Genomic DNA, 21787 nt, shown 5'->3' with positions numbered 1-21787 from the left:
TTTTAATACTACACTTCAGAAATTTCTAGGCACTGACACAGCACCAAACATACAGTATAAAATAGACAAGGGTAGTGAGACAACCAACAAGGGTGGAATTGCTATCATTAAAAATGTCACCAGCACTCAGAGGTCAGTAAGTAGCACTTTAGGCATTCTAATCAAAAACTCAACCCCACTCACACTGCTGCTAAAACAAAGCCAAAATTGTACTTTTTGATGCAGTATAAAAGTAGCAGAAGTCTGTACAGGATGCAGCAGTATATCATGCATGGGATTCTGGCTGTCTCTAAATGAAGCTTTCTATTTTTCACCAAACATCTTTTGTTTGCATATTTGTACTACTGCTCAGATCAGTCTCTGTCCCAGATTCCTTGTTGGGTGGGAAGGAAACATAGAAAGCTCTGGAGAGCTAGAATAATCACATTAGACCTGCTGCAGTACACCATAAGAATTGGCATTATAATATCAAAGTGTGTCAGTTGCCTGGAATCAGTATCCCTGTTGTGCTTCCTGTCAGATCCTCCAAAAGCTGGAGTTTCACATGCATTAACATTGTTCCAGCTCTAGTGCAACAGCTGGAGCAAACACATTGTGAATTAATTAAGCTGAACTCACTTACCAGCGCATGTCTGACCTTCCCTCACCCTTCCTTGTGCCAGTACCACCAACCAGCATGGATACATGTGTGCCTGGGTGAACTGGGCAACGCGCTAGTGCTCTGATTCCTTGCACGTTAGAAGAACCACTAAGCATGTGCACTGGTGCAGTAACAAAACCAGAATGGAAGGATAGCACAGTATTCGTGAGGGATGCACTATTCTTTAATGTAGCCTCACCCTCGGGGTTTTGCCACTACAGTAACAGTAACAATAACATCAGCTACCTTAAGAACACCAGCAAGCAACTGTCCCTACCCACAATGAGAAGACGGTTACAGGATAGTGTGTTGTGCGGAATTGTTCAACTAATGTTGGTGTGAAATAACCACAGGAAATGCTGGAAACACTCAGCAGGTCAGGCAGCACCCGTGGAAAGAGAAACAGAGTTAACGTTTCAGGTCTGTGACCATTCGTCAATGTTTCAAGCATTTTCTAATGTTATTTCAGAATTCCAGCATCCGCTGTATTTTGCTATTGTAGTAATGTTGGTGTGAACTGTGTATATATTTTTTAAATCATTACAAAATTCTCTGGCTCTGCTTGCCTTAAAAATACAACTTTAGTCATTTCCCCATTAAATAAATAATAAAAATAAATTAGGTATTTCAATGCTGCATTACAGTGTCAATATATATTGGAAAGCCACCTGTTTAGCTCTGTGGGTAGGTCAGTAGGTAAGTGCATCACCCAAAGTAGTACAGAGCAGGATGGTCCTAGGTTTGATCCCTGGTATATGCTGTATTGGCTGATCTTAACTAAGGTGGTGCTAGGGTTGCTACAAGTGGCTCACTGCTCCTGGGCTAAAGAAAGGAAAAAACAATAGGCTTCATGTTCCTGGTCATTATTGATTGATTCTTGTTGGAAAGTGCATATATGGAGATCAGATTAGCACATCATCAGCCTCTGGTATGAAACCTTACCCCACAGTAAAATAGTCTGATGACACATGAAAAATGGCCAGTAGGACAGCTTACAGAAGGCCTACCAGTGCTAATAGAATCATCCTGGCATGAGTGACTGCCTTTGTGACAGAATGAGTGAAAATTGGAGGGAGGAATCCATGTATTCTTATCACAAAATATTCACTACCAAATAACAGTGACAAAAATAAAAATGGTCAACTTAAGAAAACAGAATACACGAGGATCACAAGAGTAAAAAGAAATTCTGTTAATGCATCCATCTTAATATTGTTCTCACAGGATTGTGTTTTTTAAATATTATTTGCACGATATGAGCGAATCTGGCAACGTTGCATTTATTGGCCAACTCAAGTTGCACTGAAAAGCTAATATTGGGCCTTCTCCTTGAACTGCTGCTGTGTCGCGCTGATGGTGCTCTCACAATGTGGCTAGGTAGGGAATTCGAGGATTTTGATCCGTGACAATGACAAAATGGCAGTATATGATCATGGGAACACCATCACCTACAATCCATCAACCAAGTTAGGATGATATGTGACAGAGGGGGATTTTATGATGATGGTGTTGCTATGATTGTGCAGCTCTTGTTTTTCTTGGTGATAAAGGTTGCAGGGCTCGGAGGTAGTGTCAAAGTAAGCTTGGTGAGTCGATGCAGTGCTTTGTCCAGGATAGTTTTCAGCTTCTTGAACATTGTTGCAGCTACACCCATCTAGGCAAGTGGGGTATATCCTATCACATTGTAGATGGTGCAGAAGCTTTGAGGGGTCAGAAGGTGTTCCACTCATCAGAATGCTCAGCCTCTGCCCTGCACTTGTAACCATGTTGTTATGCTTGGTCCAGTTAAGCTTCTGGTCAGTAGTAACTCCCAGGATGTTGATGATGGGGGAACTCAACAATTGCAGTGCTGCTAAAGGTGGAGAAGTTTATTGCCTGGTATTTATGTGGTGGGAATGTTACCTACCACTTGTCAGCCCAAGCTTGGATGTTATCCAGGTCCTGCCATAGGCTGGCATGTGCTGCTTCATTATTGGAGGAGTTGCAAATGGAGCTGAACTTCAGCAAACATCCCTACTCCAGATCATATGACAGGGTCAGGTCTTTGATGAAGCAGCTGAGGTGATTAACCCAAGATTAGTTCCTTGAGGAACTCCTGCAGTAATATCCTGGAGCTGCAACAATTGGGATCCAACATCCATGATCATCTTTTCTGTAGGTATAACTCCAGCAATTGGAAGGTTTTCTCCTGGACCTTATTGGCTTTAGTTTTTCTAGGGTTCCGTGGTGCAAAATTTTGTCAAGTGCTGCCTTGATGCCATGGGCAGCTACTCTCACTTCTCCTCTGATATACAGCTCTTGCATCAAATGTCTGGATCAAGGCTGTGATGAGGTGTGGAACCGAATGTTTCTGGCAAAACCCGAAGTAAGCATCAGAAAACAGGTTATTGGTCAGTAAATGTCACTTAGTGGCACTATGAATGATTTTCCATGCAATGTGAAGAGGAGAGTACAGAAGGCTACTGCCAAGTCAACACTTCTGTCTGATGCTCAAACCTGAGTAGGGCACAGAACTAGAGACTGGATGCTTCCGAAATATAAATGTGTTACTGACTGTCGGCTGGGCGGGCAGAGATTAACCCTTAAGTAATGTGGAGTGCTGTCCATGTTGATCTGCATTGGCTCTCCATCCCTAGGTGCATTGAATTTAAAATCCGCATCTTCAGCTATAAATCCCTGCATGACCACCCAATCTCTACAATTTCCTTCAGCTCTATATCCCATCCTGAACACTTTGTTCTTCTGACTCCAGCATCACCCACTTCCCCTTTCAGTCACTTGGTCTACTCTCTCTTGGCATCTATTTTGTGGTGCCAATTTGTGAAATGCCTTGGGACATCTGCTGTACATTAAAGATACTATATAGGTGGAGGTCGTTGTTGGCGAGTGGCCTACTTTGCCTCAAGGTCACCTTGAAAGGTAATGGAGTAGGTGCCACTTATGGAAAAGCGTGGAAACCCAAGACTGGATAGCGGGACTGTCCACAGGACGATTTAAATAGAAGAAGAATTAATAGTTACAGGAGCTAGCAAAAGGGAAAGTTTGATAGCGGGGACTTGTGGCACCTATGGCCAGCCTGGGTATGAGGGCTGAGTGACTGATACAGTATTCAGCTTTACCGGATTGCTTGCTCCAATTTCAAAGTTAATCAATAGTCCAGATACATCTAGGTGGCACTAATACACGTTAGGCCATGTTCAGTGCCGGTAACCCGTGCTGCAGTGATTTCAGAATATAGAGATTAACATGAAATAAAAACAGAAAATGATGGAAATATACATCACGTCCCTTTCCTCTAAAAGCCCTCCTTCAGAACTATCGTTTCTTTATGCCCCAATGTTTATTTTTATTTTTTGACCACCCTCATTCTTTGTTAAAGTAATTGCTGTGGCGATTTTAATTCCTTTTTTTACATCTTACAAGTAAACGACCTGGGTCTCAAATTGTAGTTGCGATTACAGTTTTCAGCTGATCGGGCGTTTCCTGTATAACTACGGTAAAGTGGATTTCGTTTTGAATGTTCCTGATGAATCGGGAGGGAAACGCAGCGTTCGTGCTTTTCATTCACCCCTCCGGGTGCTGGTTTTGGATTTGCGAAAATGTCACATCTCCATCCTCCAAATCTCCGCAGCTCTTAATGTTAACCGGACGGTGTCAATCAAACGGCACTTTTCACCTCACTGTTTGAATTAGCCAGAGTAATCAGAACAGTTTAGCAAGGGTTCGGCCAGTTATTCCCCATTAACCCGCGGTGTGCAATACTGGGTAATATCAGAAAATCATCTGCAAAAGATTTACGAGTCAGATCGAAAACTTGAATCCTAAATCTTCTTCCCGATTTCAGCTATTATATTAATCTGATATATTACTTGTTTAGAAGATGGAAATGTTATGATACAACTTCCTGGTTATTGTCCATTTTTGCCTCCATGTGTTACATCACACGCAGTGCTGTTACAGTCTAGCTCCACGCAGCACAGCTGGAAAGAATCTGGGGTTCCGACCCATTTGTGCTTCGTGATTTAGGCCCGCGACTTGCCTTTTTACCAGCTGTAGTTAAGCAGAGGGATCTCTCCAGGAAAAGTCACTCCTGGGACTCTCCGGAATATATCGCCTCTGGATTTTATTTAGATCAACGTTTCACATCGGAGTCTCTGTTACATACTGCTGACCCTTATTAAAACTGCGAGAAAAACAACTATAGTGTCACTAGTTTAAATTTCCCATCCAAAGCTGGGAAACAATTCCGTGTTAGTTTTTTGGTCTAAAATGTATTTCATGTTGGAGTAGAATTCCTCCCCACTCCACTCCGATTTAAACTAGTATTGCAGTGATAGGATGTGCCTCACTCATACCGACCTGTACAACTAATCTAATTGCCCATGTCATGGAGAACTGACGAGCATGCTTTTACCATCTAAACATTGCTATTTTTAAATGGCACATGCCAAATGTTTTAGCGTCGATTAGCTCCATCAACTTCAAAAAAGTTAGAATTTATGCATTTTATTCACTTTGCAACTGAATATATTTCAGACGAAACTGAAATATCTGCCGACATTTATAATGACAGTATCGTTTACCACTAACCGAGCTTTCTAGTATTGCCTTGCAAATGCAAAGTGGAAAGATGCCGTATCAATAGCTTCCTCTGATTTGGTCCGTCAATCAGCACTCGACGGGTTGTTAACATTGCTGCTTCTTTATGCCCATTGAAGACAGACGCGGTGATAGAAGATTAACAGAAATAGACAAACCCTTAAAAATGACATTATTCACATCTTGACATATTAGTCGCAATGGATTGTTTGTGGATAATAACTATCGATAGCCCCTCTGTACCGCAGGTAGCCGTCTGACCCTCATACCTGCTTTAGAGTAGCGCCGGATATTTACTTTTAATTTCGAATAAACTCCCAAGTAAATGGTGGAATATCTTTGAAAGGCTGAAAATCTATTTTGTATTACTTTCACTTTTCTTTCTCCCAACATATCTTTCAATTATTCTTTCCTTCTTTCGGTCTGTTTTCCTCATTACTGCTCTTTGTCTTTCTCTCTCGCACGCTTTCTAGTTGTGAAAGGCGCCCTTGCTCTCTGATGTGGAGCTACAGTCTGGGTTCGTTTTGCTTCCTTTTGAACTTGGTTATTTGCAGAAAAGCCAAAGATGGTACGGTGTCCATTTTAAAAAAATGCATAAAAGCACAGTCAACGCACTTTATAGATTCCATAGCCATAAACCTATAACTGACCAGTAGCTGTAACATTTTCACATCGTTAATGGAATTGGACGGATACTCCTGAACCGTAAACGTTTAATTTCGAGGCTTTGATCTTTGAATCTGAGCTTTATTTAGTTAGTAACTGGCGATCCGAGGCAAATATAAAGGGATCATAAAATTCATTTCCCAGGTCCGATCAGATAAAGTTTAAAACAACACGTAGAATAAATGTAGTACAGGTAAAGTGTGGGCGCTGCAGAATCTCGCGGTGACGTTTTATCCTTAAGGGAAAGAAATGAGTTAATATTGTTATAACCGTTCTTAAACTGAAATTAGTTCAGTCAGTATTAAACTTTACGGCTGAATGACTGCAGCCAACCGCATACTTGCTACTCTCTGCCTGTTCATTCGCATTTCCTCATTCCCTCACTATTCAGCCCGACCCCACACTGCGTTCAAAACAAGAGGCATGTTCTATTGGCCGAAGCAGTCCTCCTAAATAGGTGTAAATGAAACTAGATTCGTGTAGGGTTTTTTTCTCTCTCTCCTCTTTCTTGTCCCTGAGCGATTGTCATGTGATAATGAAGAGCAAGAAAGCGCTGAAGGGAGCTGCAGGGGTCTGTGCATCTGTGATCACAACAAGCCTCGTTAGCTCACACAACACAAGTGTGCACTCCTCGGCCTCTTTATCTCCTAGTGAGACAGCGCGGAGCTTTTTAACCCGCATCTACAACTCTGGCATCTTTCAGCAGCACAGCGTAACAAGCAATCGAATTCGTTCAGCACCTTAGCATTCAGAGATTTTATGGAATCTTGGGCAGGAAACTCAACTCGATCGTCGTCAGGCTCATCGGTTCGCTTCCTGGGCGAGGTGCATTGGTGAATTCTTGTGTTTCCCTCGTGATTATTGTTTCCCCTTTATAATCCCCCAAAATGCCTCGTCCGGGGAAAAATTCCTACAGTGATCAAAAGCCTCCGTACTCATACATCTCATTGACTGCGATGGCCATCCAGAGTTCTGCGGAGAAGATGCTCCCCTTAAGTGAGATTTACAAATTTATCATGGACAGGTTTCCTTATTACAGAGAGAACACCCAGCGGTGGCAGAATTCTCTCCGCCACAACCTCTCTTTTAACGACTGTTTCATCAAGATCCCGCGCAGACCCGACCAGCCAGGCAAAGGCAGTTTTTGGGCTCTTCACCCTGACTGTGGGGACATGTTCGAGAATGGGAGTTTCCTCCGCCGCCGTAAGAGGTTTAAGGTGCACCGGTCAGAACACTTGTCCGCCAAAAATTCACAAATGATCCACTATTTCCAGCACCACCACCACCAGCAACAAGCCAAGTTGGGGTTGGCCTCGCCGGAGACGGCCCCAGGTATGGGGCGCTTGCCCCAATTCCAGCCCTATGGGGTCAACGGGCCCCAGTCCACTGGATTTAAGCACCCATTTGCCATCGAGAACATCATTGGAAGGGACTATAAGAGCATGATGGCCAGTGGGCTTCCTTTAGCCTCTGTAATGCACCACCTTGGTTACCCAGTGCCCAGCCAGCTCAGTAACATGGTGGGATCCATGTGGCCCCATGTTGGTGTCATAGACTCCATGGCCCCCATGCCAGTTTCTCCAGATTACAGCCCGTTTGGGGTGCCCATGAAGACGCTCTGTCACCCAGGCACCCAGACTATGCCAGCCGTCCCTGTGCCCATCAAACCTACAGTGTCCCTGGCGTCTATCTCCACAATGCCAGCTCCAGGAGCCCTGCCAGGCAGTCCCACGCAGATCTGTCCGTCATCATCTTCATCCTCTTTACATCTAGATCAGACTCGATCAGCCTCCACTGAGGGCAAAACTAATTCCTTACACTCCGTGCTCGTCCATTCCTGAGGGCGAATAGGCTGAAGTATAGATCAGTTTTTAAAGGGAAGGAATTGATTAAAGATGATGTGAAAAGGTTAATTATAGCAGAAAATGTTTTGTTTCATTAAAGGTGCATAAATCATAGTCAGACATAAATCGGGGAAATATTTTAATAGAGAATTTTCAGGTAAGAGGATTTACTTTCTGTAAATGGGTCGTCAGTAACCTAAAAATACAGATAGAAAGCTGTATGTACCTGGAATAAATCCCTGGATATGGGGAAAGAATACATTTTCGCCGTATTTGTGGGTATTTAAAGCTGTGCATTATCCATCAGTCTGCTTGTCAGTTTTGTAATATTCAGAATTCACCAGATAGCATCAGTGATCAGTGCTTTCCGGTGATTTCGAAACCTGAACATCATTAAACAGCAACTGCGGTAAAAAAAAACCTTTAAAGTGGAATCCTGTGAAGTGAAATAGGTCCGAACAGGAACAGAAGAATGATTTACAAACTGACTCGCATATAAGTAGCTGTAAAATAGCACCCAGCAGGAATTTGATGAACATTGAGATTATTTGTTTGCCTGTACTTTAGGTATTTCAAATCGGGTCAAAAATATTTGAAACGGGAACATGTTTGTTGGTGAAGTTGGTGTAAGCGGTGTAAGTTGGTGAAGTTGGCAAGTTTTGAAAGGGACGCGTTGGCTGTAGCTTCAAAACTCTCAGTATCGCAGCTCAGAGACTATTGTTAAATTGCGGCGATTTCTTTTTATTACTTCCACAAGTTGTACAAATAAAAACAAGTCGATCTATTTTGCAGCATACAAACATTTCTTCAGTGTTTACTCCAATACTACGGATTCATTTAAAAATACAGATTATTCATTGCGTAATAAATAATGATAGTGAACAAGCTCCTATGTGTTGTTCCGGGTTCAGATACCTGCACAGTTCTTTAACATGCGCTGTGTTTAAACAGTCACAATGAATGATTTAAACGTTGTCCAAACAAAACGCGAGTTATGGTGCAGAATTTGATAAATGGTCATGTATATACTGTTCGACCTAATTACTTCATAGTACTTATTTTACAAACAGTGAAAGAAAAACACGTTAAAGAGGGATAATCCTTTTGAAAATTAAATCTGGGCTCAGATTTTGACAGAATTTGTATTGAAGCGCCGCAGAATGTTAAACGGATGTCTCTTTAAAAATCCGTACTTTAGGGAACTACGGCATGTAAACTTACACTCCTCATTTGAGTGGACAGGGCGCAATTGATATTGTCCAATAGTTTTCACACAGTGGCGAATTCATGTTAGCCTACAAGACTAGGGTAGGTATTTCCTGACAGTTACACAAGTTTCGTTTCGCGAGAGAGAAAAAAAAATCTGCTTTTCACATCATCTTTGTAGTGCGTAGAAATTTCAGGTTTTGTCCTCTTTCCTTTCTTTTCGCATTTCCTTTGACACGCAGCTTGGTTTCATTGTGATGTTAAATATGGTGCGATCAAAATCAGAGCAATGTAATAGCACTTTACGATCAAAAACTGAATGGAATTGCTGGATTGTGAATATAGATGTATAGTAAACCCGTCGTGAAAGGTGGTTCCAACTTTCGTTCGTTTTGTATATATTCGTATTGAATTGAATATTTCATCTGTGAATAATTGTTCAGAACATTTTATGTATACTGTACACAGGAGCTTTTATCGGAAACAAAGGTTATTAAATATTTCCCGTCCAATATGTGTTTAATAGCTTTTTTTAAAAAACAAATATTTAAATATGGTTTAAACTGTGCATGACACTGAAGAAGTCCAAAAGTGCAGTTCTGCCAAATCCAGTCGAACACTTCAGTTAACATAGCCAGTAAAATGTGCTCGAATACTAATTAATGTGTTCCTTCCGAACAATTCAATTCAATTCAATTCAATTCAAATGCTTTATTGGCATGAAAGTTTACAGGGAACCATATTGCCAAAGCTTACGTAACAAAAAGTACAGTTTTCCAACATTATTCGCACTGTACAGACTCTCTTTCCATCATATACCAACTTTGTGCTCTTGCCGGTTTTCAGCATAATAAATTGGATGACAGTATCCAACGCAAACGGTCAGCTGAGGCCTCCAAGGAATTGCAACCTGCCTCCCAGCAACGTCTCCAAGTATCAGTATGAGTATATTCTTCGGATTTCGAATTCAACAGATGAAAGATGAGAGTGAAGTTGCACACATGTCAAATTATTTAAATGCGATTCCGTTTGAAATCCTATGCGTCGAATGTAATAACAAGTTTAACCAAAGCAGATACACAAACAAAAGGTGAGTTCGCTTTTATTATGGAAGTAGTGGGAATAACGGGGTCGAATATTTATAAGTCTTTAACCCTTTGTTCGAAAAAGATGAAAGCAGCAAAATACAACTTACTGGGTTTTTTTCTCTTTTAGGCGTAAGTTTAACAATTCTCTACTTATGTATTTCCATCCTCGGGGTTTGAAAGACAGCTGGGTTTTTTTTACATTTATTTTGATTTTGTTTCAATTTCTTAAAACTTGTTTTAGAACTTGGGAAATAACTGATGGCGCGAGTGAGCGAAAGACACTCCGAAGAGATGACAGGAAGAAAAGCGAATAGTTTATTTCAAAGCTAAACTCTGTAACATATGATGGTTCAATTAGATTAGTTTTTTTTCCCCTTTTTTAAATTATTAGAGCCCAGATTCAAAAGGAGTATCATTCAAGCAGCGTGGTGGTCCGAACAGCCTTTTCGCCTTGCATAAATCTTCGTGTTGTTAACCTGTTGACGTATCACAGTGAACTGAGCTAATCGCCCCACTTGTATTGTTTCTGGCTCATTAAACAAAATGTGTGAACATTCACTGAACTGACTAAAATATGGTTCAGCCGTGGAAATATATTCCCGTGATTTCATTTAGTCAAAAATACTTTTGAGATAGTATTGTAGTGCAATACACTGGCACCAATAATCAAACACAGCACTAACATATACCAAAACATTGTTACCGCCGAAGAATTTAAAGGAAATCAAAATCCCTGGCGTGTCTATAGACTAAAATCTCTTAACGTTAGCAAATTAATTACTTTTAATCACTTTCCCGCGATTTAAAACGTCTTGATGTTTTGTACGCGACTGGAGCAGCATAAAAGTCGAATCAATCCAATCTTGGAATATCGGACAGAATGCAATAATACTGCTGTGGGAACATCTATGACAGGATTCAATTTTAAAACAAAATAACATAGACAGAATAAGAAAGAAAAATGTGAAGATTATCAGCACCTGAAATAAATTCACCGCTTTATTTTTCATCTCTTGACCTCGAGTGTCTCTCAGGACTGTTAACATGGCCGGATCAGTACTTTTGCCTTCGATGATTACACATTGAACACAAACAGTAACTAATAAGTGATTGTTTATTACTGCCAATTCGATCATAATGTGTAACTGTCACATTAAATGCATTTTACTGTATAACGATATCATCTTTCAAGCCTCTATAATCATGACACGCTACAACCAGCAGATACAAATCCGTGTGACTTTTTGAAAGGGGGACCAGCTAGTGTCACTATCTGCAAATAGTTACGCTCAAACTGTCACCTTATTATTGAACTGACTTTTCCGTTTGGTTATGTGATTAATTATCCAATACAAGAACAACCGAAAATTCTACAAAACATTCTACTCTGTCGTGTAATGCTTATTCAATAATCAAAGTTACAACCGTGCAGAGGGCTAAGGGGAGGGGTGAGGAGAGGTACAGCTCTAGTCTAGACTTTTTAATAACGGTAACGGATCCAGGTGGAGAGATACATTCAAACATTAAGAGCTTAAAAAACGATTCAAGCCCAACAAAGAGACAGCCTTCTTGCATTGTAATTGCTCCCAAATGTTCTGAGATTCTTACGCCCCATTCTAAGTTGCATGCTGTTGCTCTCCTTTGAGGTATTATTTGATATATACAGTAATGAACGAAATTTACATGGCAAACATGTAACATAGTCACAAAGTTTTTGGTAATCTGTTTATAAAAGCTTAATAAGACCTCAGTTATAGTCCTGTGTGCAATATTGGGCTCAACACTATAGGAAGGATATTGAGGCTCCAGTGAGGGTACAAGGCAGATTCACTGCTGGTATGAGGGGAAGCAAATACAAAGACAGACTTGAAAATGGTGGGGGAGGGGGGCGGTTGTTAGAATTAGATTGCTGGGCAATATGATCAAAATGTTTAAAATTCTGAAAGGATGGGACAGGGTAGATAGAAGCAGAATGTTTCCTGTAGTTGTGGGGTCTAGAAGCAGGGGCCATGGATAAAATATTAAATGTAAGATTTAGAACAGAGGAGAAACTTCTTTACACAGTTGTGAAGCTGTGGAATTCACTTCCATGGTTAATGGTCGAGACGTAACCTATGTCAACGTTCAAGATTATATTGGATAGGTGGATGAGGAGGAATGGGATATGAGGACAGGGCTAGTAAATGGGGTTAGGGATATTTGCTTCCGTGGAAGGTAAACGCAGACTGACTGTGCTCAATGGCCTGTTCGGGTGTTATAACCTCCATGTATGTATTTTTATGTAAATGCAGCTTTCTGTTATATTGTTCTAAATCTATTCTTCAAATACAATTTGCATAATTAATTTGCATTTCAGTAATCCAGCAAAAGTTTTCTGAATACAGCTCATAATATCTTGACTGGTTCAGTCACGGTCATTATTACATAAGTTATGTAATAAGTGCTTGCATCCAATTCGATGCTGGCCCTGTGATTTCTTACACCTCTCTGCCACATTTGTATAATCCGACGGGATCTAGCAATAATCAGGTTCCTGAGTGTATTTAATATCTAAATCTATTTAATATTCTATGTCCACGTTGTTACATGTAGTTACTAATTTTAAAATTAAACAAACTCAAACGCAACTTAAACATTTGTAACATTTAAAATTTGATTCTTGTTGGCAAAATCCAGTAATGCGTTAACAATGTACTAACTTTTACAAGCCCAGTAATTGAAAGCACAACAATTTCACTGCACGGTTTATGAAGATGTAGGATCTCTATCAATAACGATTAAAATGACTAATGGAAGTATTATCAATTATTCTGGAAGGATTTCGGTGTTTTGCTTTTGAGGTAACCATGCTTTGTTGCTTAACGAAATCTGTAAACATATCGTAAAAATAGTAAAAACTTAACCTACGTGTATTCACAATATGTTCCATAATCGTAGTTGAATTTGATAGAACATATCAGCCCTCCAACTAATTTGAAAGAAACCTAGGCTGAAAACTTAGGATACAGTGAAATAGTTTGAAATGGCTTGGGTACCACATTGAAATGTCGGTAGAGATTAGCATGGATTGCATTCCTCTGCTGGGTCAACGGGGATATGGACAATATTTACCATCATTCTTCTTTCCAGTATGTTCAAAATTACTTTATTTGTACTTTATTATTGACCTAAACAGTATCAAGCGCGCCATGAGTCGTGAACTATGTATACTAATATCGTTCATTTGCTAAAATATATATATTTCCATTCAAAGTTACAAATAAAGTACAAATTGTATCTCAATCACATGCAGATGTTATTAATGTTAATTGCATTCCTGGGGCTCTAAGTGTAAAGGTGCCCAATATTGGATATTGATGGTAACTAGAATTACGATGTACATATTGCGAAATGTTAAAAAAGAAGAATCAGACTTCGCGCTCCTCTTAACAACCAAATGTGTAGAATAAAGCAAATATCGACTTCACATGGAGTGTTTTTTTTTGTCCCTTCTCTGTTCAATATACCGGATAAACTGATAATTATAAGTGTATCTGACTGAAAGAGACTGGGGTTACAATCTAGTCCTAAACAGCTACCGTGCCCTCATAGCGAGACGATATAGCGCTCAAAATGTAATGATTTTCAAACAACCAACACACCTGTATCACAGACAACTGTAAATAATTCAAAAGTTAACGTAATCGCACTGTGCATACAGATGTGTTGAATTACACCTTTGCACATTAAACGAACTCAAATATTAATGTAACTGATTCTTCTCGTAACAAACAGGTTAATTATTACGGTTAACAGGAGGAAAATCGACATAAAGAACAGGAAGAAATGTATATGAGTTAAAAATTCGCCTGGCTACGTTATTAACCAACAACAGAAGCGTGCTGACGATGGAACTGATGTGACAACAAGTCGGAACCATTCATTTGTGAAATTGAATCACTTGATTCAGGTGGAAAATATGTTTCCATAGTATCCACTACAGATTGGTGCATTGCTATCTATTGGTCTTACTTCTACCAAACGTTGCTACTGGCGCTTCATAATAAATCCTGCAAAAACACAGTATATGCACAGGAATTTGATCATCTGACTGGAGGAGTTAAATTTGCTTGTCCGGCCTAACTAAAACAACGAAAATAGTTTTACCTGCTCTGCTAATATACAGGCAGTGGTTAGATTTCAATAATTTTGACATATTTTTAATATTATTACAGCCCTAATAAAAGAACATTTTCATACTTGTGTTGTCAATATAACACTAACTTCAGTACAATTTATAACATAATTATTTTAAGAACATAAGAAATAGAAGCAGCAGTAGGCCATTCAATGAGATCATGGCTGATCTTCTGCCTCAACTCCATTCACCGGCCCTATCGCCATATCCCTTGATGCCCTTACTAGTCAGAAATCTATCGACTTCTGTTTTGAATATACCCAATCACTGAGCCTCCACAGCCTTCTGGGGTAGAGAATTCCAACGATTCACCACCCTCTGTGTGACAAAATTTCTTCTCATCTCAGCCCTGAATGGCCTACCCTTTCTCCTGAGGTTGTGGCCCCTGGTTCTAGACTCCCCAGCCAAGGGAAACATTCTCCCAGCATCCACCCTATCAACCCCTGTAATAATTTTGTATGCTTCAATGAGATCACCTCTCATTCTTCTGAATTCAAGAGAATACAGGCCTAGTTTACTCAATCTCTTCTCATATGACAGTCCCGCCATCCCAGGAATCAATCTCGTGAACCTTCGTTGCACTCCCTCTATGGCAAGTATATCCTTCCTTAGGTAAGGAGACCAAAATTGTAAACAGTACTCCAGGTGTGGTCTCACCAAGGCCCTATATAATTGGAGTAAAACTTCTTTACTCCTGTACTCAAATCCTCTTGTAATGAAGGCCAGCATACCATTTGCCTTCCTAATGGCTTGCTGCACCTGCACATTCACTTTCAGTGACTCATGTACAAGGACACCCAGGTCCCTTTGAGCATCTGCATTCCCCAATCTTTCACCAATTAGGAAATACTCTGCCTTTCTGGTTTTTCTACCAAAGTGGATAACTTCACATTTATCCACATTATATTCCATCTGCCATGTTCTTGCTTACTCACTTAGTCTGTCTATATCCCCTTGAAACTTCCTTGCATCCTGCTCACAACTTACATTCCCACCCAGCTTTGTATCATCAGCAAACTTGGATATAATACATTTGGACCCCTTATCCAAATCATTGATGTAGATTGTGAATAGCTGAGGCCCAAGAACTGATCCTTGTGGTACCCCACTAGTTACAGCCTGCCAACCTGAAAATGACCCGTTTATTCCTACTCCCTGTTTTCTGTCCATTAACCAATCCTCAATCCATGGTAGTATATTACCCCCAATCCCATGAGCCCAAATTTTGTTTAATAACCTCTTGTGTGGCACCTTATCGAATGCCTTCTGAAAATCCAAATACACCACATCTACCGGTTCCCCTATTCTACTCCACTAGTTACATCCTCAAAGATCTCCAATAGGTTTGTTAAGCAGGATTTCCCTTTCATAAATCCATGCTGACTCTGCCCAATCTTACTATTAGTTTCTAAGTGCCCAGTTATTGCATCCTTTATAATAGATTCCAGCATTTTCCCAACTACTGATGTGAGGCTAACAGGTCTGTAGTTCCCCGTTTTCTCTCTCCCTCCTTTCTTAAATAGCGGGGTTACATTTGCTATCCTCCAATATAAATTGGCCAGAAAAAGCAATAATCCTGAGGACTGGGGGCAGTTTAGGATTCAACAAAGGAGGACAAAGGGATTAATTAAGAAAGGGAAAATAGAATATGAGAGTAAGCTTGCAGGGAACATAAAAACTGACTGTAAAAGCTTTTATAGATATGTGAAGAGAAAAAGATTGGTGAAGTCAAGCGTAGGTCCCTTGCAGTCAGAATCGGGGGAATTTATAATGGGGAACAAAGAAATGGCAGACCAACTAAACACATATTTTGGTTCTGTCTTCACATAGGAGGACACAAATAACCTTCCAGAGATGTCGGGGAACATAGGGTCTGATAAAAGGGTGGAACTGAAAGAAATCAGTATTTGTAGGGAAATGGTGTTAGGAAAATTGATGGGACTGAAGGCCGATAAATCCCCAGGGCCTGATAATCTACATCCCAGGGTATTTATGGAAGTGGCCCCAGAAGTAGTAGATGCATTGCTGGTCATCTTCCAGAACTCGATAGACTCTGGAACGGTACCCATGGATTGGCGGGTAGCTAATGTTACCCCACTATTCAAAAAAGGTGGTAGAGAAAAGGCGGGGAATTATAGACCGGTAAGCTTGACATCGGTAGTGGGGAAAATGCTAGAGTCAATTATAAAAGATGTAATAGCAGAGCACTTGGAAAGCAGTGACTGGATCAGACAAAGTCAACATGGATTTACAAAAGGTAAATCATGCTTGACTAATCTACTGGAATTTTTTGAGGATGTAACTGGTAAAATAGATAAGGGAGAACCAGTGGATGTGGTGTATTTGGACTTTCAGAAGGCTTTCGATAAGGTCCCGCATAAGAGATTAGCATGCAAAATTAAGGCACATGGGATTGCGGGCAAGGTATTGACTTGGATAGAGAACTGGTTGGCGGACAGAAAGCAAAGAGTTGGAATAAACGGGTCATTTTCCGAGTGGCAGGCAGTGACTAGTGGGGTACCGCAAGGATCGGTCCTAGGACCCCAGCTGTTCACAATATATATTAATGATCTGGATGAGGGAATTGGATGTAATATCTCCAAATTTGCAGACGACACAAAGCTGGGTGGGAGGGTATGCTGTGAGGAGGATGTCGTGAAACTCCAGTATGATTTGGACAGGTTGGGTGATTGGGCAGAAACATGGCAAATGCACTATAATGTGGATAAATGTGAGGTTATCCACTTTGGTGGCAAAAATAGGAAGGCAGATTATTATTTGAATGGCAATAGATTGGGAGAAAGGGAAGTGCAAAGAGACCTGGGTGTTCTTGTGCACCAGTCGCTGAAGGTAAGCATGTAGGTGCAGCAGGCGGTTAAGAAGGCAAATGGTATGTTGGCCTTCGTAGCAAGAGGGTTCGAGTACAAGAACAAGGATGTCTTGCTGCAGTTGTACAGGGCCTTGGTGAGACCACACCTTGAGTATTGTGTGCAGTTTTGGTCGCCTTACCTGAGGAAGGGCGTTCTTGCCATGGAAGGAGTGTAGCGAAGATTCACCAGGCTGATACCTGGGATGGCAGGAATGACGTATGAGGAGAGATTGTGTCGATTGGGCTTATACTCACTGGAGTTTAGAAGATTGAAAGGGGATCTCATCAAAACCTATAAAATTCTGTCAGGCCTGGACAGACTAGATGCAGGAAGGATGTTTCTGATGGCCGGGGAGTCCAGAACCAGGGGTCATAGTCTAAGGATAAGGGGTAAGCCATTTAGGACTGAAATGAGGAGGAATTTCTTCACCCAGAGTGTGGTGAACCTGTGGAATTCTCTGCCACAGAGGGCGGTGGAGGTCAGTTCATTAAGTATATTCAAGAAAGAGTTGGATATATTTCTTAAGGCTAAAGGGATCAAGGGATATGGGGAGAAGGCAGGGACAGGGTGCTGAATTTGGATGATCAGCCATGATCTCATTGAATGGCGGAGCAGGCTCGAAGGGCCGAATGGCCGACTCCTGCTCCTATCTTCTATGTTTCTATGTAATCTGCAGAAATCGCTCCAGAATCTATAGAATTTTGGAAGATGACAACCAATGCATCCACTATCCCAATGGCCACCTCTTTCAAAACCCTAGAATGTAGGTCATCTGGTCCTTGGGATTTATCGACTTTAAGTCCCATTAATTTTGCTAGTACTTTTTTTTTACTTATAATAACTTCTTTAAGTTCATCATTCTCGCCACACCCTTGATTTTCTCATATTTCTGGGGGGTTTCTTGTGTCTTCCTCTGTGAATTTTCCACTTGTTTTTACTTGGGGCATTGGGAACTATTCTCTTCCCTCTCCAAGTGGCTCCAACTAAAATCTATTTCCCCAAGTGCGATACATTTCATACATGGGGAACCTTTCATTGAAACCTCATCATTAATACCTGCAGCACCTGTTACCACAGTAGGTGGTGCTGTGATAAGTATTTTCAGTGTTAAACATGTGACACGCTGTGACACACGATAGCTACTATTTTATGGTGAGTGTATTACCCTGAGATTGTGCAACCTGGTCATTGGTTACCAAATGTTTTATTCAAAATGCTTTCTGACCTTTTCACAGTAATTGAAATTAGTAATGTCTAGAATTAGTGCTTAAAGAAAATCAGAATTTAAAAAATTACATATTTCACTATAACATGACTAATCTTATCCATTGAATTGTCTTTTCCATATTTTAATGCCTTCATTAAAGTTCTTCTGGATGCCAAAAGCTTGGGTTTGGACTTGATTTGTTTACCCATAGCTGTGACTACGTGAGTTGAGTTTGGATTGTGCAGTCTGAGCATGTTTTTTAAAGATATAGGGCTGGATTTTGTCAGTGTGGGCGGGCTGGGGCATGTCAGGTGGAAATCGTGTCAGGACCTCGACTCCTAAGTGAAGTGTTAAAACAGTGGGATTTTCCCCTAATTGGGCAATTGATTTCCTGCGTGTGGGAACCCCTGGCCCAATGAGTCTTTTCATACAGAAAGTCGCCTCCGATGACGTCATCAATGCTGCTGGATTTAAGGCCTGCAAGCAGCCTTGCTTCTTCTGGAGACTGCAAACGCTTTGCAAATTATATGAAGGAGTTGATTTCCCGACAATGTCCACGATCAAGCAAAAGTGTGCACCTCGGATTGATGAGTCCTCCCTCCAAGCTCTGGTGCAGGGAGCCAGATCAAATAAGGAGGTGCTCTTCCCTCCCTCAGGAGAAAAAAGCCACCCCAGCAGACAAAAGCTGTGTGGCTGCAAGTGGCCGAGGAAGTGAACTCCATTTCAATGAGCTGCAGAACCTGGCTGCAATGCAGGAAGAGGTTTCATGACCTTCTCCGCACAGGAAAAGTGAGTATGACTTTCCCATCACCCTCAATCTGATCCCCATCACCTCTCCTCACCAGCACTCTACTTTGCCAACCTCTTCCTCCACATCCCACTTAACACTTACATCCCTGCACTCTTACCCATTGCCTCTCTCCCTATGGTCACATTCACTTAACTATTCGACCATGTAGCCCTCACACTCCCCATCACTGTGATGCAACAAAAACAACAACTTACAACACACAGGGAGGGCCATTTCCTTCTAAGCAGCTATGCCATGGATTCTCTACACTCCTTCATTCTCACTCAAACTCCACTTGTGTCCCTCATTGCAGGAAAACAGAGCCCACAATAAGAGGGAAAGAGTGAGGACAGGAGGTGGGCCACCCTCAGTAGGCCAGTTCACCCCCTGGAAGGAGGCGGCCCTGGATATCGCTGGGATCGAGGACGATACCCAAGTGGGGGACGGACAGACGGGCGCATCACAGCAAGCTGGTGACAGAATAGTTTGGCATCTCTCTCATTAACATTGCATGAGTGATTGATAATGAATCTGATGCTCTAACATCTGCACTATTCAATGTGCATGTAACCTTGACCTCACATCTCTAACTCTTTCCTTTACTCCCCCACAGGACCATCGAAAGCCCCCATCCCCACTATCCAGGAGGAACAGCCTGAGCCTCCAGACTCCTCAGAGGAAGCTGCAACCTCTGAGGGCGCAGCATCAGCAGAATTCAGCACACCCAGCACCAGCGCAGACACCCACACCTCGGTGGGACTTTCACGAGATATAGTAGTGTTGTCACCTGGTGTATCACAGCACACAAGTGAGCATCAGCAGATGGTGGAGACAGGGACAATAGTGGAGAGTCCTCGTCGGAGGGCGCAGGACTCTGCCAGCTCAACTCAGCTGCATGCTGACCCTGTGCCTCTGGGTCCATCCAGAAGCAGAGCGATGCTGGAACTCCAGGAACAGGTGCAGGAGTCTGGCAGGTTTTGTCTCCAGGGTCACTGCAAGTGTGGAGCAAATGGAGGAGTCCATCGCGAACATGAGCAGAGCCTTTGTGGAGGCATTGGCGCATGAATGCATCACAATGGAAAGGATGGCAACCTCCGTGGAAAGGATGGCTAACTCCGTGGCAAGACTGACTACCGTGGAGGAGAGGATGGCTACAGCCATGGAGGAGCTTAGTTGCCAGGGTATGGAAAACATGGTAATTGTTCAGAATAGAATGACATCTCTTGAGGAGTGATGGTCAGCTATTGAGCATACAAACCAGACCTTCATGGAAGTCCTCTGGAGTAGGACTTCCAGTGCAAAAATGGATCCTCATGGCCCCCCTGAAGTGCAGCAAGGTGCTGTCAAGCCACTTGCTAGCTCTGAAGTGGGGCTGACCCATGAGAGGGATGTTGGTGGCAGACAACAAGGAAGTGGGGGCTCCTCTCCAAGTGCTCACACGACCATGCCACTGCAGAGCCCTTGGTCAGAGCCCCACCAGAGTCCCCACCCAACTGAGATGGGCATCTCAGCCCCTGCACAGCCACAGGAGCAGCAAACTGTTGGCGATCCCGCACAGGGTTGCCACCCCAGAGGACGGCTGCCAAAGGCGTTGAGACAGGAGCAACAAGAAAGTGAGCAAGGGCCTCCACATCTGCTGAAGCCACAGGGAAAGCACCACGTAGGAGCACGTGTAAGATGAAGATAAAGCACAAGTAGTCACAAGGGTAGTCAAGATTCAAGATTCAAGATTCAAGATTATTTTATTGCCATATGTAACTGGTACAATGGAATGCTTACTCCCCACTCACTCCCACAAGATAAGTATAAATATAAAAAGCAAAAGTAAAAACAAGTATAAATATAGAAACAATAAGCAAATAAGCAAATAAGTATAGCAATGACAGTCCAAGTTACAGGATATGATGAATAGTGCAAAAAGCCTCTATTACCACTGGAAGTAATAGTAATATAATATGATAAGTATATGGTAGTATAAATATAATATACAGTATATATTTATATATAAATAAGTATAAGTTAAAATGCAGTGTGCAATGTACAAATGAGTTATAAGTTATATAAGTTATAAGTTAAGGTTGAGGTACAAGAGTCCTATGTGCACATAGTCCAATGATCAAGAATATTCTTGTGCGCTCACGGTGGGTACTGTGATGTTTTGTATTTGGACCAGCCATCATTGACATTGTATTATAAACAAATTTGATGGCAAACTGTTGAAGTTGTGGCCTGTGTCATTTCGCAAATGGGACTTTCACATTGAGGGCTTAGGGCACCTTGCAATTGTCAGTATGGTGGTCAGAGTGATAGGAATCCATAGGTTCTTCTCCATTGTGGATGCTCTGGTAAGAAGGTGCGAGACAAAAGTATTTCATTGTGCAGGCTCACCAAATTTGGTCAAGATGAGTGCGTCCCTTGCATACCGGGCAGCAATGTTGTCGCACGCTGGCGCCTTCTGGCCTGTGCAGCTTCAGGTGGGTGACTAGCAGCTTGGCGCTCCTGTTGATGCTCCTGCTATTGATGCTGCTGTTGCTCATGGTTCTGCTGCTGTCACGGCTGGTCTTCGTCCTTATCTGATGTTCAGGAGGAAAGGAATTAAATGGTTGCCATGCTTCTGGTATATGCCTCAGTTGAGGAAGCGCTCAGTCAAGGTGGGGAGAGGGGTTTCCCAGGAGGTCACACTGGGGATGGGTGTCAGGC

At 41.8% G+C, this 21787-nt stretch overlaps 1 protein-coding gene across 1 annotated transcript; it reads left to right on the top strand.

Annotated features, from left to right (window-relative positions):
- Positions 1-6622: 6622 nt before the first annotated feature.
- Positions 6623-7746, top strand: foxb2 (forkhead box B2). Its single transcript, XM_085999504.1, has one exon. The coding sequence runs from the start codon at positions 6793-6795 to the stop codon at positions 7744-7746; it is 954 nt and encodes a 317-aa protein (XP_085855630.1). The 5' UTR covers positions 6623-6792.
- The last annotated feature ends 14041 nt before the right edge of the window (positions 7747-21787 follow it).

This window comes from Somniosus microcephalus, chromosome 1, assembly GCF_052327205.1.
Source record: "Somniosus microcephalus isolate GS21.2 chromosome 1, FLI_Smic_1.0, whole genome shotgun sequence".
NCBI classification, from domain to species: domain Eukaryota; kingdom Metazoa; phylum Chordata; class Chondrichthyes; order Squaliformes; family Somniosidae; genus Somniosus; species Somniosus microcephalus.
The sequence above is the reverse complement of the archived record's forward strand: the minus strand, read 5'-3'. Positions and strand labels throughout refer to the sequence as shown.

Bases quoted from the DNA above. Each gene is read 5' to 3' on its own strand.
- foxb2 (XM_085999504.1), top strand. From the start codon at position 6,793: ATGCCTCGTCCGGGGAAAAATTCCTACAGTGATCAAAAGCCTCCGTAC.